Source organism: Lotus japonicus, chromosome 5 (assembly GCF_012489685.1).
Source record: "Lotus japonicus ecotype B-129 chromosome 5, LjGifu_v1.2".
Classification (NCBI taxonomy): Eukaryota; Viridiplantae; Streptophyta; class Magnoliopsida; order Fabales; family Fabaceae; genus Lotus; species Lotus japonicus.
In genome coordinates, this window is record NC_080045.1 from 14,257,601 (window position 1) to 14,270,615 (window position 13,015).

The following is a 13,015-nucleotide window of genomic DNA, read 5'->3' on the forward strand; positions in this document are numbered from 1 at the left end:
TGGCCTTGACGATCCCCCACGCTTCACTGCTGAGCGTTTTGCTGCTGCTGAAATTGAAAGAGAAAAAATGTCAATGTAATATAATTAGCTTGCACTGATTTTCCTTTTCCCTTTTTGTATTTGAATATTGTTCCCATTTTTGTTTAGTTTAATTTACGCATGGTTTCGTTGTAAATTTCCGCCTTGTGATCGCTTCATCGCCTTTTAGGCCTCGTTTAAATTTTCCTCCGCCGTTTAGGCTTTGTTTCTCCTTTCGCGCTCCTGTAGCGATTTTGAAGGAGTGCCAAAGAAACTAGGACTTTCGCTCAGTTTTGAACTGAGGCTTTTCTTCACACCAATATTTCCCGTAAGAGCAGGTGCGACCATGGCGGTTTTGTCCCGTCAAGGACTTACATTGCTAGGGGCCCAATGGCCATATGGGTTTACCCAGACTTACGCCTAGTTTGTGTTCTCGCCCATATTTCTGGGAGGCCTCGTGTTCCCAGATTTCGGGGAGACTAAGGGGATAAGAAACCCACCCCATTTTGGGGATAAGTCGCTTTCCCACACACATCGCCAATGAGAGGTCAGCGCTTCACGCCGGACTTTCCCGGAGCAATCCCCAGACATCAAGGTCGTGTTGGGATTACCACCTTCAGGGAATTTTTCCCACCGGGCGACCGTTTCTTTGAAGTTTGAGTTAGGAGTATTGTTGGTGAATATCCTTTTGTATTTCATTCGTAAAAGATTTTTGTACATTGAGGGATGCCTCATTAAAAAACTCCCGAGATGGAGAAAAAGAGTGCATCTTTATTTTTGGTCCTATTCCTTCCGATCTTGTTCCTCGGCTGCATCCTCGCCCCTGTTGCCAAGCCTCCAAGCTCCCAAGTCAAAGTATTACGCCCAGCACCTCACCCTTCGTGCCTGACGTACTCGCCACCCACACACTGCTGTTGCGGAGTTGCCTTTCTCGCCAGCTTGCCTCTAATTCACTCTCTTGTTCATTCCACTTGGCTTTTTTGTTCTCGAGTGTCATCGTTCTCGCCGACTTCCACTGTTTTGCCTTAGCCCTCCCCTTACTCTTGCTGCGGTATGTCGGGCCCCTCTTCCCCGCCTTTTGCGTTTCCTGAGCTCGCCCGAGCATCTCATTTCCTTTTTGCTTGCAACCTTGGCACTGGAGAATTCCTGGGTCCATTTCCCGGCTCGTCGCCGCTTTCTCCTTCTGCTCGTTCAGTCCCTTGCTCTAAAGAGCTGGTGTCCTGAACCGCGGAAGTTCCCATAGTGTCGCATCCTTTGGGCTCCAGCTGAAGAGGTCGAAATTGTCCTCTACCAACTTCTCCAATCGCCGTTCCTGTCCGGGCGTGAGCCTAGGCTTGATCGCTAGCACCCCCTACTAAACTTATATCTTTCCAAGTCGTCAACAATTCCTGCCCAGCGTTCTTCTGCCCTGATATATGTGAACTGCTCATTTCGCCCTACCTTACCTTCTTGCTTACTCTGGCCCTGACTGTCCTGTTGCCTCTTTACCTTCCTGTCAAGGATCTATTCTGCCTCCTGCTTCTGCCCGCTCAACCTGTCTTGTTTGTCTCCTAAAATCTCCACCTCGTGGCACCTGTGTCCCTCGCCAGCTCCTTTCTTTCCGTACATACTAAGGCAGTTGTTGTAGCATTCTCTTGCCCTTTTCTGGTCCACCACAATCTTCCCCACTCTTCCTCACATCAACGGGTATTTCACCGCTAAATGAGCTGTCGAAATTACTGCGCAAAGGCGGTTGAGTGTGTTTCTCCCAATGATGACGTTATATGAAGCCACAACCTGCAACACTAGGTACCTTACACGAAGAAGTTTGACATTCTCATCGACACCAAAGATTGTGTCCAAATCGATATACCCTCTTACCCATACCTGCTCGCCCGAGAAACCTACCAACATCCCAGTGTAAGGCATCAGATCTTTATCCGTCAATCCTAGCTGATCAAACGCATCCCCATAAATGATGTCAGCAGAGCTTCCCTGATCTAGAAGAACACGCTGCACATTGAAGCTGTGTATCCTTATCATGACAACTACCGGATCATCTTTGTGCGTCTTTATTCCTTCGAAATCCGCCGACGATATCACGATATTTGGATGTTGGAAACCGAAAGGGATCTCATATTGTTGTACCGACGTTACTGCCCTGACGTGCCTTCTCCTCGCCGAAGCTGTTTCCCCGCCTCCACTGAAACCACCTGCAATCGTATTTATCGTTCCAACCGGCGGCTCAAGGTCCTTATTGAAAGTTTCCTCCGCCCCCTTTTTCCGTGTGGCCAGTGTTTCCTTTTTGTCATCTCTTGGGGTACGGTGGCGATCTTCCCGTCTACGATCATCCTACTGGCGGGATCTATTATACAGGTTTCCTCGTTCTCGCTCCCCGCTCCAGCGATCACCACGGTCATCCAGCTGTTATCGCCCTGCTCGGATGAGCCTCTCAATTTCATTCTTCAGCGTAAAGCAGTCCCCAGTGTCACGTCCTGCCGAGCGGTGGTACTCGCACCATTTTGTCTTATCTAACGCTGCCCGGGGCGAGCGTACCTCCTTCTTGCCTTCCTCAACTGCGTGTGTCGCCTTAACCTCACGCAGCAGCTCCGTTAGATGCGCACTCAAACTTTTCCCTGACTCCTCTCGTCGACGAGAGTCGGCTTGATGCCAGGGTCGGCGACGCTCAAAATTCTCCTTTTTCGGATACAATGGTTCTCTCGGCACTTTTTCACTCGTACGCACCTTTCTGTCTCGTCTCTGGCTCCCTTCCGCTTTCTCTTTGCTCGGCTTGTCCTCTGACAATGCATCCCTCTGATCGCCATCTTTCTCTACCTTCGCGCGCATTCGCTTAAAAGCATCATCCTCCTCATCGAGTATGTAGGTGTTTGCTCTCGCCCGAATCTCAACCATTGATCAGGCCGGCTTACGACTCAACTTGTTATTTAGCTTCCCAGGTTGCAAACCGTTCTTGAAGGTACGGGCACAGGCATTTGGCTCTGACTCCTCAATTTTTACCAACGCGGCGCTAAACCGTTTCACATACTGCTTCAGAGTCTCGCCCTCGGACTGGCGCACATTGTATAAATCCTCGATCGTCACTTGTTTGGTCTTGCTTGCCGAGAACTGGACTAGGAACTTAGATGAGAAGTCACGGAAATTCGTGATTGATCCTCGGGGCAGTGTTGTGAACCATGCCATGGCAGTGCCTTTAAACGTAGCCGGAATCATCCTGCATTTTACAACATCGGAAGCGGCACTGATCACCATCTTCGTGTTAAAGTATAGAAGGTGTTCCTTGGGATCAGCCTTCCCGTTGTACGTCTCAAGGACAATATTCTTCATATTATCTGGAAATGTGACTTCCCTTACTGCCGCCGAGAACGTCTCGAACTCAGCCACGGCCTCGGCCTCGCGCTCCCCCTCGTCCTGCTGTTCGAAACAATAGTACTCCAGTTGCTCTTGTAAATAATCGTTTCGCTGGCGGATGTCATCAACACTACGAATCAAGCGTCTCCAATCTTGACTGGAGATCGGTGCCCGTGGTGCCTGAGTCTCCTCTCCCGAGACCGGAGGTGAACGCACCGGTGTTCTCTACTGCTTCGGCGAGGAAGGTGGAGAAGGCAACAGAGGCATCAGAGAAGGTGGGGGCGGAGGAGTTAATCGATCTGTCTCCTCACGGTGAACATGCTCGCGTAGCGGCTTACCTCTCACGCGACGCGGTGGCGAAACACGCCGCCGCTCTTGATCCTCATCACGTCGTCTACGACGCGTTTCCATCTGCTTCGCTAGTGAGCCAAAGAATGCAAACAAAAATTCCTGAAAACTGAAGAAAATCGCACAGAAAATCGAGCTTCTCTCCACTGAATCACGATCCACGTAGTCCGGGAATCGAAATCTACCGATCCCCGCAGACGGCGCCAAATGTTCTATCCTAAGAACATTGAATGGAGGTAGAGTACCCAAAGTGTGAGGAAAGTGATATGAGTGTTGTAGAGAGAGAAGTTCTAACCGCTAGAGAGAGAGTGAATAACTGAATTTCAATCTGAATATTTCTCAAATGAGCCAAGAGTCCCTTATAGTTGGTAACCGTCCCCTATTTATAGGTGTGGAGTTGGGCTTGGCACTACTAATGTACCTTAATGGGCCAGTTGGGCCTTGGGGAGAGAGGCCCAAACCTCTGGCGCGCTCCCTGCCTAAGGTCAATGCCCCTGGGCGAGGGACCCTGGGGTCTCGCCCAATCCATTATCTTCTCGCCCCCTGCATTTGGCGCTCCCTTCATGTTGTCCCTGTACAACCCATGTTTTGCAACCCGTGGTTGCCTCGCCTTGATCAACCGCCTAATTTGGCCCTTCAGAGATAAACAGTCACTGGTGTTATGGCCCCCAAGTTGTGATATTCACACCACTTGGACCGGCCCTTGATGTCGTGCCAGGGGTCAATTCCGTACTCGCCACCCTCGCGTGTTTCCACAACCGTCACCTCCAGGAGTGACTTTGCCGATTCATCGCCCGCGTTCCCCCTTGGCCTCTTTCGTCGGAGAAAGTTAGTTGCCCGCCGAGAACGCTCTCCCCTGAATTCTTTAATTAATTGGCCAACTTCCTTAACCTTCAGCACATTACTTGCTTCCTTGTCCTGTATCCGTTTCCTCGCCAACGACACCTTTGCCGCCTTCAACCGTTTTCTCTTACATGCGTCGTCTTCTTCTTCCATGATGTAGTCTCTCGCTCGAGTGCGTACCTCTGTCATCGAACGCGCTGGTTTCCTACCCAGCTCACAGCTCAGCTTTCCTAACGACAATCCGCTCTTAAAAGCGCATACGCATGTCCGAGGTTCCGCCTCTTCAAATCTTACGGACGCGGCGCTATACCGTTCCACGTACTGCTTCAACGTCTCTCGCTCCTCCTGCCGAATCTGAAACAAATCCTCGACCTCGTCGGCAGAGAACTGGCCCAGGAATTTCGACGCAAAGTCGCGGAACTTCTTTATGGATCCCTGTGGCAGGGCCATAAACCAGGTCATTGCTGCGCCTCGGAATGTGGACGGAAGCATTCTACACTTTACCGCATCAGAAACCGCGCTTATCGCCATCTTCACGTTGAAACGTAGCAGATGATCTTGCGGATTGGTTCGTCCGTCGTACGTCTCCAACACGAGGCTTGTCATACCGTCTGGTATGGTCACCTATCGCACCGCTGCCGAGAACGGTTCGACCTCAGCAACAGCCTCCGCCTCCTTCTCCTCCTCATTCCACTGCTTAAGGTGATAGTATTTCAATTGCTCCTGCAAACACTCATTTTGCAGTCTTAAGTCGCCACTCAGTGCTCAGCGTGCCTCCGCACGGCGATGTCTACCTAGCCTTGCGGTGCGCGGGGAAGAAACGTGGCTCCGCTTCGGTTCCTCGCTACACCGTTGGCGAAACGATTCCATCAGGCTCCGTTGATGAACCAAGAATTCGACCAAAAATCTTCAAATCGCAGAAAACCTCACAGGAAACCGAATTTTTCTAAACCAAATTGCAATCCACGTAGCCCGTGAATAAAAATCTACCGTTCCCCACAGACGGCGCCAAATGTTCCTTCATGAACATCGAGATGAGGTATAGTACCTAAGGTGCAAGGAATGTGATATGAGATTCCTAGAGAGAATAAGAGCGTAACCGCTTAGAGAGAGAATGTAACTAAATTTCAAGTTTGTTATTTCTCAAATGACTTCAGAGTCCTCTAGAATTGGTATCCCTCCCCTATTTATAGTTGGGGGAGTTGGGCTTAGCGCCTCTAAATCTTTCTAATGGGCCAGTTGGGCCTCCGGGTGGAAGGCCCAAGTCCTCAGCCTGCTCATCGCCCCAGACCAGCGCTCCTGGGCGAGGGACCCTGGGGTCTCGCCCAGTCCATATTCAGACCATCTCCAAGTCTTAATTATCTTAGCATATTCATCACCAGCTCAACAATTCAAATCATCTTCAATTTCACAAAACACACACTTACATGTTATCAATCACACAACTTGCAATCACAGTAACTTAACAACTTAACACATAACATCAATTCAGAAATAACTGAAGGTATGAAAAACGGTAGAAAGGGGGGGTTTGAATAACGTTTTCAAGATAAAACTTCCACCTTAAAGATTTTGACAAATCTTTCGAGAACTTAAGTGCTAAGAATAAGAGATAGAAAAGCACACAAGGATTTTTATCCTGGTTCACTTGATAAATCACTCAAGCTACTCCAGTCCACCCGTTAAGGTGATTTCTTCCTTCTTAGAATGAAGGCAATCCACTAATCAGGTAAGAGTTACAACTGCACTTGAAATCTACAAGTGACTAACAATTACACTGACTTAGCTCACACTAAGATTCACTCTCTTAGTCTTCTCTAGGATCCGATCAACCTTGATCTCCTAAAGGAAAACTATACAACTGTATATGAAGTTCTTGTTTACAAAGAAAGTGCTTCTAAAAAGCTTATAGTAAACACAATGAAATTCAGGATGAAAGAAAGCTTAGAAGAATTTGAATTTGTCTTGCGCGTATGTGAATGCTTCTAGCCGCTTCTTTCAGTCTTCAGCCTCTTATATACTCCAAGGATTAGGGTTGAACGTTGCATGGGAAATGCTACCGCTGGAGGGCAGTTCTGGAAATTCCAGCTTCTGCTATGGCTGAGAACGTTAGGTAGGTCGTCAGGATGGTACAGTTGCTTTTGTACTTGGATAGTGACATGACCTTTAAACCTAGGAGACTTCTGATCAGGGGAATGCTTCATGTTGGAACTTGTGAAGCCGGTTGATCAGAGTCAGAGGGAAAGCACAGATCCTCTGACCATTGTATCTTCTGATTCTGAACTCAGAGGGAAGTACATGGTCTTCAGAGTTTCTTGCTTCTGGACTTTAGAGTTTCCACTATTCAGCTTCTGTATCTTCAGAGTCTTCTACACCATCAGAACATCTGAACCTTCAGTGTTTCTAGGTTATCAGAACTTCTGGATCTTCAGAGCTTCTAGTGACTGAGTCCACATCAAAGTTTGTGTAGCTTCAGAACTTTTGAAGCTTTTCCACTGTTCATGTTGAACATGGTCAATGCGAAAGCGTTGCTTGGGTCACTCTTTAAGCACAGTGCTTCTGATTTGTGTGAGATTGAATAGAGGTCAGAGCCTGTAAATAGCACATTCAGAAAAACACGTTAGAGTACCACAATTGTTCATATCAAAAGGTTAACATGTAATCATCAAAACATAGAGTTGTACTACTAGATCAAAACTTGATCTTACAATCTCCCCCTTTTTGATGATGACAAAACTAAGATTTTTGATGAACAATTCTTAAACATTAAACTGAATTCACTCAGATTTTAGAGATATAGAATAAGACTTATCCTGATGTGAATAGTTTATCTTGCTCATTCTGAATTCAAGTCACTGCTTGATTCTGAGCTTAGCTCCCCCTGAATCTAATACTTGATGAAAACGTTAGAAGAGTCTAGATTCTGAGCTAAATAATATAAGAGTTCAGAGTGAAAAACTTATGACATAGATGAAAATAGAGTAATCAGAGCGCATAAGTAATCAGAGTCAACGGACAAGGTATCAGAGTCTTGGGTATCAGAGTCTAACTAAAATCACTTCAGAAGAAGTGAAATGTATTCCTTGTATTTGCCCAGTGACACATCTATGGTCATAAAGGTGGAACTCTTAAATTCTCCAAAAGAAAAATAAGTCACACTAACACATCTTACACATCAAAAACTGGTTTGTACTCCCCCTTTTTGTCATAAGCAAAAAGCTTGGGGTGTGAAAAACTTAGCTTGAAGTACAAGGTACTCCCCCTTAGAGAAGGTCTAAGTTTAAAGAAAATTAAAACGATGCATGAATCAGAGTTAGGCGAAGTAAATAGAAGAGTTAATGCACAAGAGGAACGTTTACCACCGGCCAAGGGAGTAAAGAAAAGGGTCAGTTACCAAGAACTTAACCTCGAGAAACCGTAGGAGCATTAACTTTCAGAGTGAAGGTGAAGCCTATATAAAGCGATGGAGAATGGGGTAAGCTTCACAACTCGAATAATACCAAAAAAATGGCATCATACATGATCGCATTAGAGGAGCTGAGAAAGAGAGCCTTCGAAGAGGACTTGTTCCTCAACATTAGGCATCCAGAGGGTACAACAACCATCTCAGAGCTAACACGGACACTGCTGGAGGAGGACCTGCGTCCAGAGTTGAAAAAAGACATGAGGAAATTCCTTGCCTTCGTGGAGGAAGTACAAGAACTCAGCCAGCTTGAACTAAAGCTGCTGGAAGAAAAGGAAATTATAGAGAAGAAGCTCAGGACTTCAGAAGAAATTCTGGAGAGGGATGAGCAGATTGTCAATCTCAACAACATCCAGTATTCACTGGATCGTCTGGAGAAGGAGAGGTCAGAGCAGCGCCAGGAGTGCAGAAGAATGAGGAGGGATCCTCCATTCTAGGATTTTAAAAAAATGTATGATGTAAACGTAGTTTATTATGAATAAAAGAGATGAAGGTTGAAAGATGAAGAGAGAGCGAGAGAGAAATCGAGGGTAAGCGGTTTTGAAAATAAAAGAGAGAGAGAGTAAAAACCGAAAGTGAAGGAGATCGTGTGTGTATAGTGGGTTTTGACAAATAACCGTTGTTGATTCAAAAAGCAATTTAAAATCAACGGTTGAAAATTAAAGATAGATAGTAACAGTAAATACACGTATCACACACAGGAGAGAAGCACATCTACACGCATCATGACAGACTGTCACACGGGCACAAGGAATTATGCATCAGAGATACTGACACACGTGTTACTGTCTCAACTTCAGAGTCAGTACCAATGGGTACACACACTCTGATTGAGTTACCTTCTGGACTAGACATCTTCTGATCAAGAAGTATCATAGTCAGAGGTTCTGATCCATCTTCACTCTGGACAAAAGTCCATGTTCAGATTTTTCAGAATAAAATTAATTCTATCCTCTGCTAAGGGCTTTGTAAAGATATCTGCCCATTGATGGTCAGTATCAACAAACTTCAGAAGAAGTACGCCCTTTTGTACATAATCTCTAATAAAGTGATACTTTACCTCAATATGCTTTGCCCTTGAATGCAGGATAGGATTCTTACTCAATGAGATTGCAGCAGTGTTATCACAATAGATTGGGATATTGCTTTCAAGGATCTGATAATCCTCCAGCTGATGTTTCATCCAGAGCATCTGAGTGCTGCATATTGCTGCTGAGATATATTCTGCCTCTGCAGTGGATAGTGCAATGGTTGATTGTCTCTTGCTTGCCCATGAGACTAGATTGCTTCCTAGAAATTGACAATTTCCAGAAGTACTTTTTCTCTCTGTTCTATCTCCAGCATAATCAGCATCACAATAACCTGAAAGCTTATATTCTGATGTTTTCTTAAGCATCAAGCCAAGGTTAGTGGTGCCTTTCAGATACCTTAGGATCCTCTTAACAGCAGTTAAGTGGGTTTCCCTTTCAGATACCTTAGGATCCTCTTAACAGCAGTTAAGCTTTCATCTGAAATTCATTGAGTTTACTATTAGCTTTTTAGAAGCAAATCTCTTGTAAACAATTCTTTGATAAACAGTTTGTTTAGTTCCTTTAGGAGATCAAGGTTGATCGGATCCTAGAGAAGACTAAGAGAGTGAATCTTAGTGTGAGCTAAGTCAGTGTAATTGTTAGTCACTTGTAGGTTTCAAGTGCAGTTGTAACTCTTACCTGATTAGTGGATTGCCTTCATTCTAAGAAGGAAGAAATCACCTTAACGGGTGGACTGGAGTAGCTTGAGTGATTTATCAAGTGAACCAGGATAAAATCCTTGTGTGCTTTTCTATCTCTTATCTTTAGCACTTAAGTTCTCGAAAGATTTGTCAAAATCTTTAAGGTGGAAGTTTTATACTAAAAACGTTATTCAAACCCCCCCTTTCTACGGTTTTTCATACCTTCAATTGGTATCAGAGCGCAAGTTCTGATTACCACACCTAACAGTGTTCAGTGATCCGGGCCGGTGTGAAAAACAATGGCTGCCACCACCAGTGAAACTCAAAGAGATGGTTACAATGCAAAGCCTCCTATGTTCGACGGTCAAAGGTTCGAATATTGGAAAGATAGACTGGAAAGTTTCTTTCTGGGTTTCGATGCAGATCTCTGGGATATTATTGTGGATGGCTACGAGCGTCCAGTTGATGCAGATGGCAAGAAGATCCCAAGGTCAGAGATGACTGCAGATCAAAAGAAGCTGTACTCACAACATCACAAAGCAAGAGCAATTCTTCTAAGTGCTATTTCCTATGAAGAGTACCAGAAGATTACAGATCGTGAGTTCGCGAAAGGCATTTTCGAATCTCTGAAGATGTCTCATGAAGGAAACAAGAAAGTTAAAGAATCAAAGGCATTGTCTTTGATCCAAAAGTATGAATCCTTCATCATGGAGCCAAATGAGTCCATTGAAGAAATGTTCTCCAGATTTCAGTTGCTTGTAGCTGGCATACGACCTCTCAACAAGAGCTACACAACAAAAGATCATGTCATAAGGGTCATCAGGTGTCTTCCTGAAAGCTGGATGCCTTTGGTGACTTCAATAGAGCTCACGAGAGACGTTGAGAATATGAGTTTAGAAGAACTCATCAGCATTTTGAAATGCCATGAGCTGAAGCGCTCAGAGATGCAAGATCTGAGGAAAAAGTCCATAGCCTTGAAATCTAAATCTGAAAAGGCTAAGGTTGAGAAGTCAAAAGCTCTTCAAGCTGAAGAAGAGGAATCTGAAGAAGCATCAGAAGATTCTGATGAAGATGAGCTGACTCTGATCTCCAAGAGACTCAATCGCATCTGGAAGCACAGGCAGAGCAAATACAAAGGCTCTGGAAAGGCAAGAGGAAAGTCTGAATCCTCAGGTCAGAAGAAGTCCTCACTTAAGGAAGTCACATGCTTTGAGTGCAAAGAATCAGGGCACTACAAAAGTGACTGTCCAAAATTGAAGAAGGACAAGAAGCCAAAGAAGCACTTCAAGACAAAGAAGAGTCTGATGGTGACATTTGATGAATCAGAGTCAGAGGATGTTGACTCTGATGGTGAAGTCCAAGGACTCATGGCTATTGTCAAAGACAAGGAAGCAGAGTCAAAGGGAGCTGTTGACTCTGACTCAGAATCAGAAGGAAATCCTAACTCAGACGATGAAAATGAGGTATTCGCTTCTTTCTCTACCTCTGAACTGAAACATGCATTGTCTGATATTATGGATAAGTATAACTCCTTATTGTCTAAGCATAAGAAGCTGAAAAAGAACTTATCTGCTGTTTCCAAGACTCCTTCTGAACATGAGAAAATTATTTCTGATTTGAAAAATGATAATCATGCCTTGATCAATTCTAACTCTGTGTTTAAGAACCAGATTGCTAAGTTAGAAGAAATTGTTGCCTGTGATGCCTCTGATTGTAGAAATGAATCTAAGTATGAAAAGTCTTTTCAAAGATTCCTAGCTAAAAGCGTGGATAGAAGCTTAATGGCTTCAATGATCTATGGCGTAAGCAGAAATGGAATGCATGGCATTGGCTATTCTAAACCAATTAGAAATGAGCCCTCTGTGTCTAAAGCTAAATCCTTGTATGAATGCTTTGTTCCCTCTGGTACCATATTGCGTGATCCTGTACCTGCTAAAGTTGCTAAACACCCTCTTAAAAAGGGATCCTTCTCTATGACTAAATATCATGCAAATATTCCTTTAAAATATCATGTTGAGACACCCAAGGTGATCAGAACCTCTGGGGTAACTAACAAGAGAGGACCCAGAAAGTGGGTACCTAAGGACAAGATTATCTATGTTGCAGATATCCTTGATAGCTCCACTGAAACACCAATCATGGTATCTGGACAGTGGATGCTCGCGTCACATGACGGGAGAAAGGCGTATGTTCCGAGAGCTGAAACTTAAGCCTGGAGGCGAAGTTGGCTTTGGAGGAAATGAAAAGGGTAAAATTGTTGGTACTGGTACTATTTGTGTAGATAGTAGTCCATGCATTGATAATGTGTTATTGGTAGACGGCTTAACACATAACTTATTGTCTATAAGTCAATTAGCTGACAAGGGTTATGATGTTATATTCAATCAAAAGTCCTGTCGGGCTGTAAGTCAAATCGATGGCTCTGTTCTGTTTAACAGCAAGAGGAAGAACAACATTTATAAGATCAGATTATCTGAGTTGGAGGCTCAGAATGTGAAGTGTCTTCTGTCTGTTAATGAAGAGCAGTGGGTATGGCATAGACGGTTAGGGCATGCCAGTATGAGAAAGATTTCTCAGCTGAGCAAGCTAAACCTTGTCAGGGGCTTACCCAATCTGAAGTTCGCTTCAGACGCTCTTTGTGAAGCATGTCAGAAAGGCAAATTCACAAAAGTCCCTTTCAAGGCAAAGAATGTTGTCTCAACCTCAAGGCCGTTGGAACTTCTGCATATCGACCTTTTTGGACCAGTGAAAACTGAGTCTATAGGTGGCAAGAGATATGGGATGGTTATCGTTGATGACTATAGCCGCTGGACTTGGGTAAAGTTTCTAACCCGCAAGGATGAGTCTCATGCTGTGTTCTCTACCTTCATTGCTCAAGTGCAAAACGAGAAGGCTTGTAGGATTGTGCGTGTCAGAAGTGACCATGGTGGAGAGTTTGAGAATGACAAATTTGAGAGTCTGTTTGATTCCTATGGAATTGCACATGATTTCTCTTGTCCCAGAACTCCTCAACAAAATGGTGTTGTTGAGAGGAAGAACAGAACTCTTCAGGAGATGGCTAGAACCATGCTCCAAGAAACTGGCATGGCTAAGCATTTTTGGGCAGAGGCAGTAAATACAACATGTTACATTCAGAACAGAATCTCTGTGAGACCAATTCTGAATAAGACTCCTTATGAATTGTGGAAGAACATAAAACCCAACATTTCTTATTTTCATCCTTTTGGCTGTGTTTGTTATGTTCTCAATACTAAGGATAGATTGCATAAATTTGATGCTAAGTC

At 44.6% G+C, this 13,015-nt stretch overlaps 1 protein-coding gene across 1 annotated transcript; it reads right to left on the reverse strand.

The window, feature by feature from the left end:
* Positions 1 to 2,913: 2,913 nt before the first annotated feature.
* LOC130719126 (uncharacterized) lies at positions 2,914 to 3,342 on the reverse strand. Its single transcript, XM_057569765.1, has one exon. The coding sequence runs from the start codon at positions 3,340 to 3,342 to the stop codon at positions 2,914 to 2,916; it is 429 nt and encodes a 142-aa protein (XP_057425748.1).
* Positions 3,343 to 13,015: the final 9,673 nt, after the last annotated feature.

Excerpts from the sequence above, each read along its gene's own strand:
- LOC130719126 (XM_057569765.1), bottom strand. The coding sequence starts at position 3,342 with ATGAAGAATATTGTCCTTGAGACGTACAACGGGAAGGCTGATCCCAAG.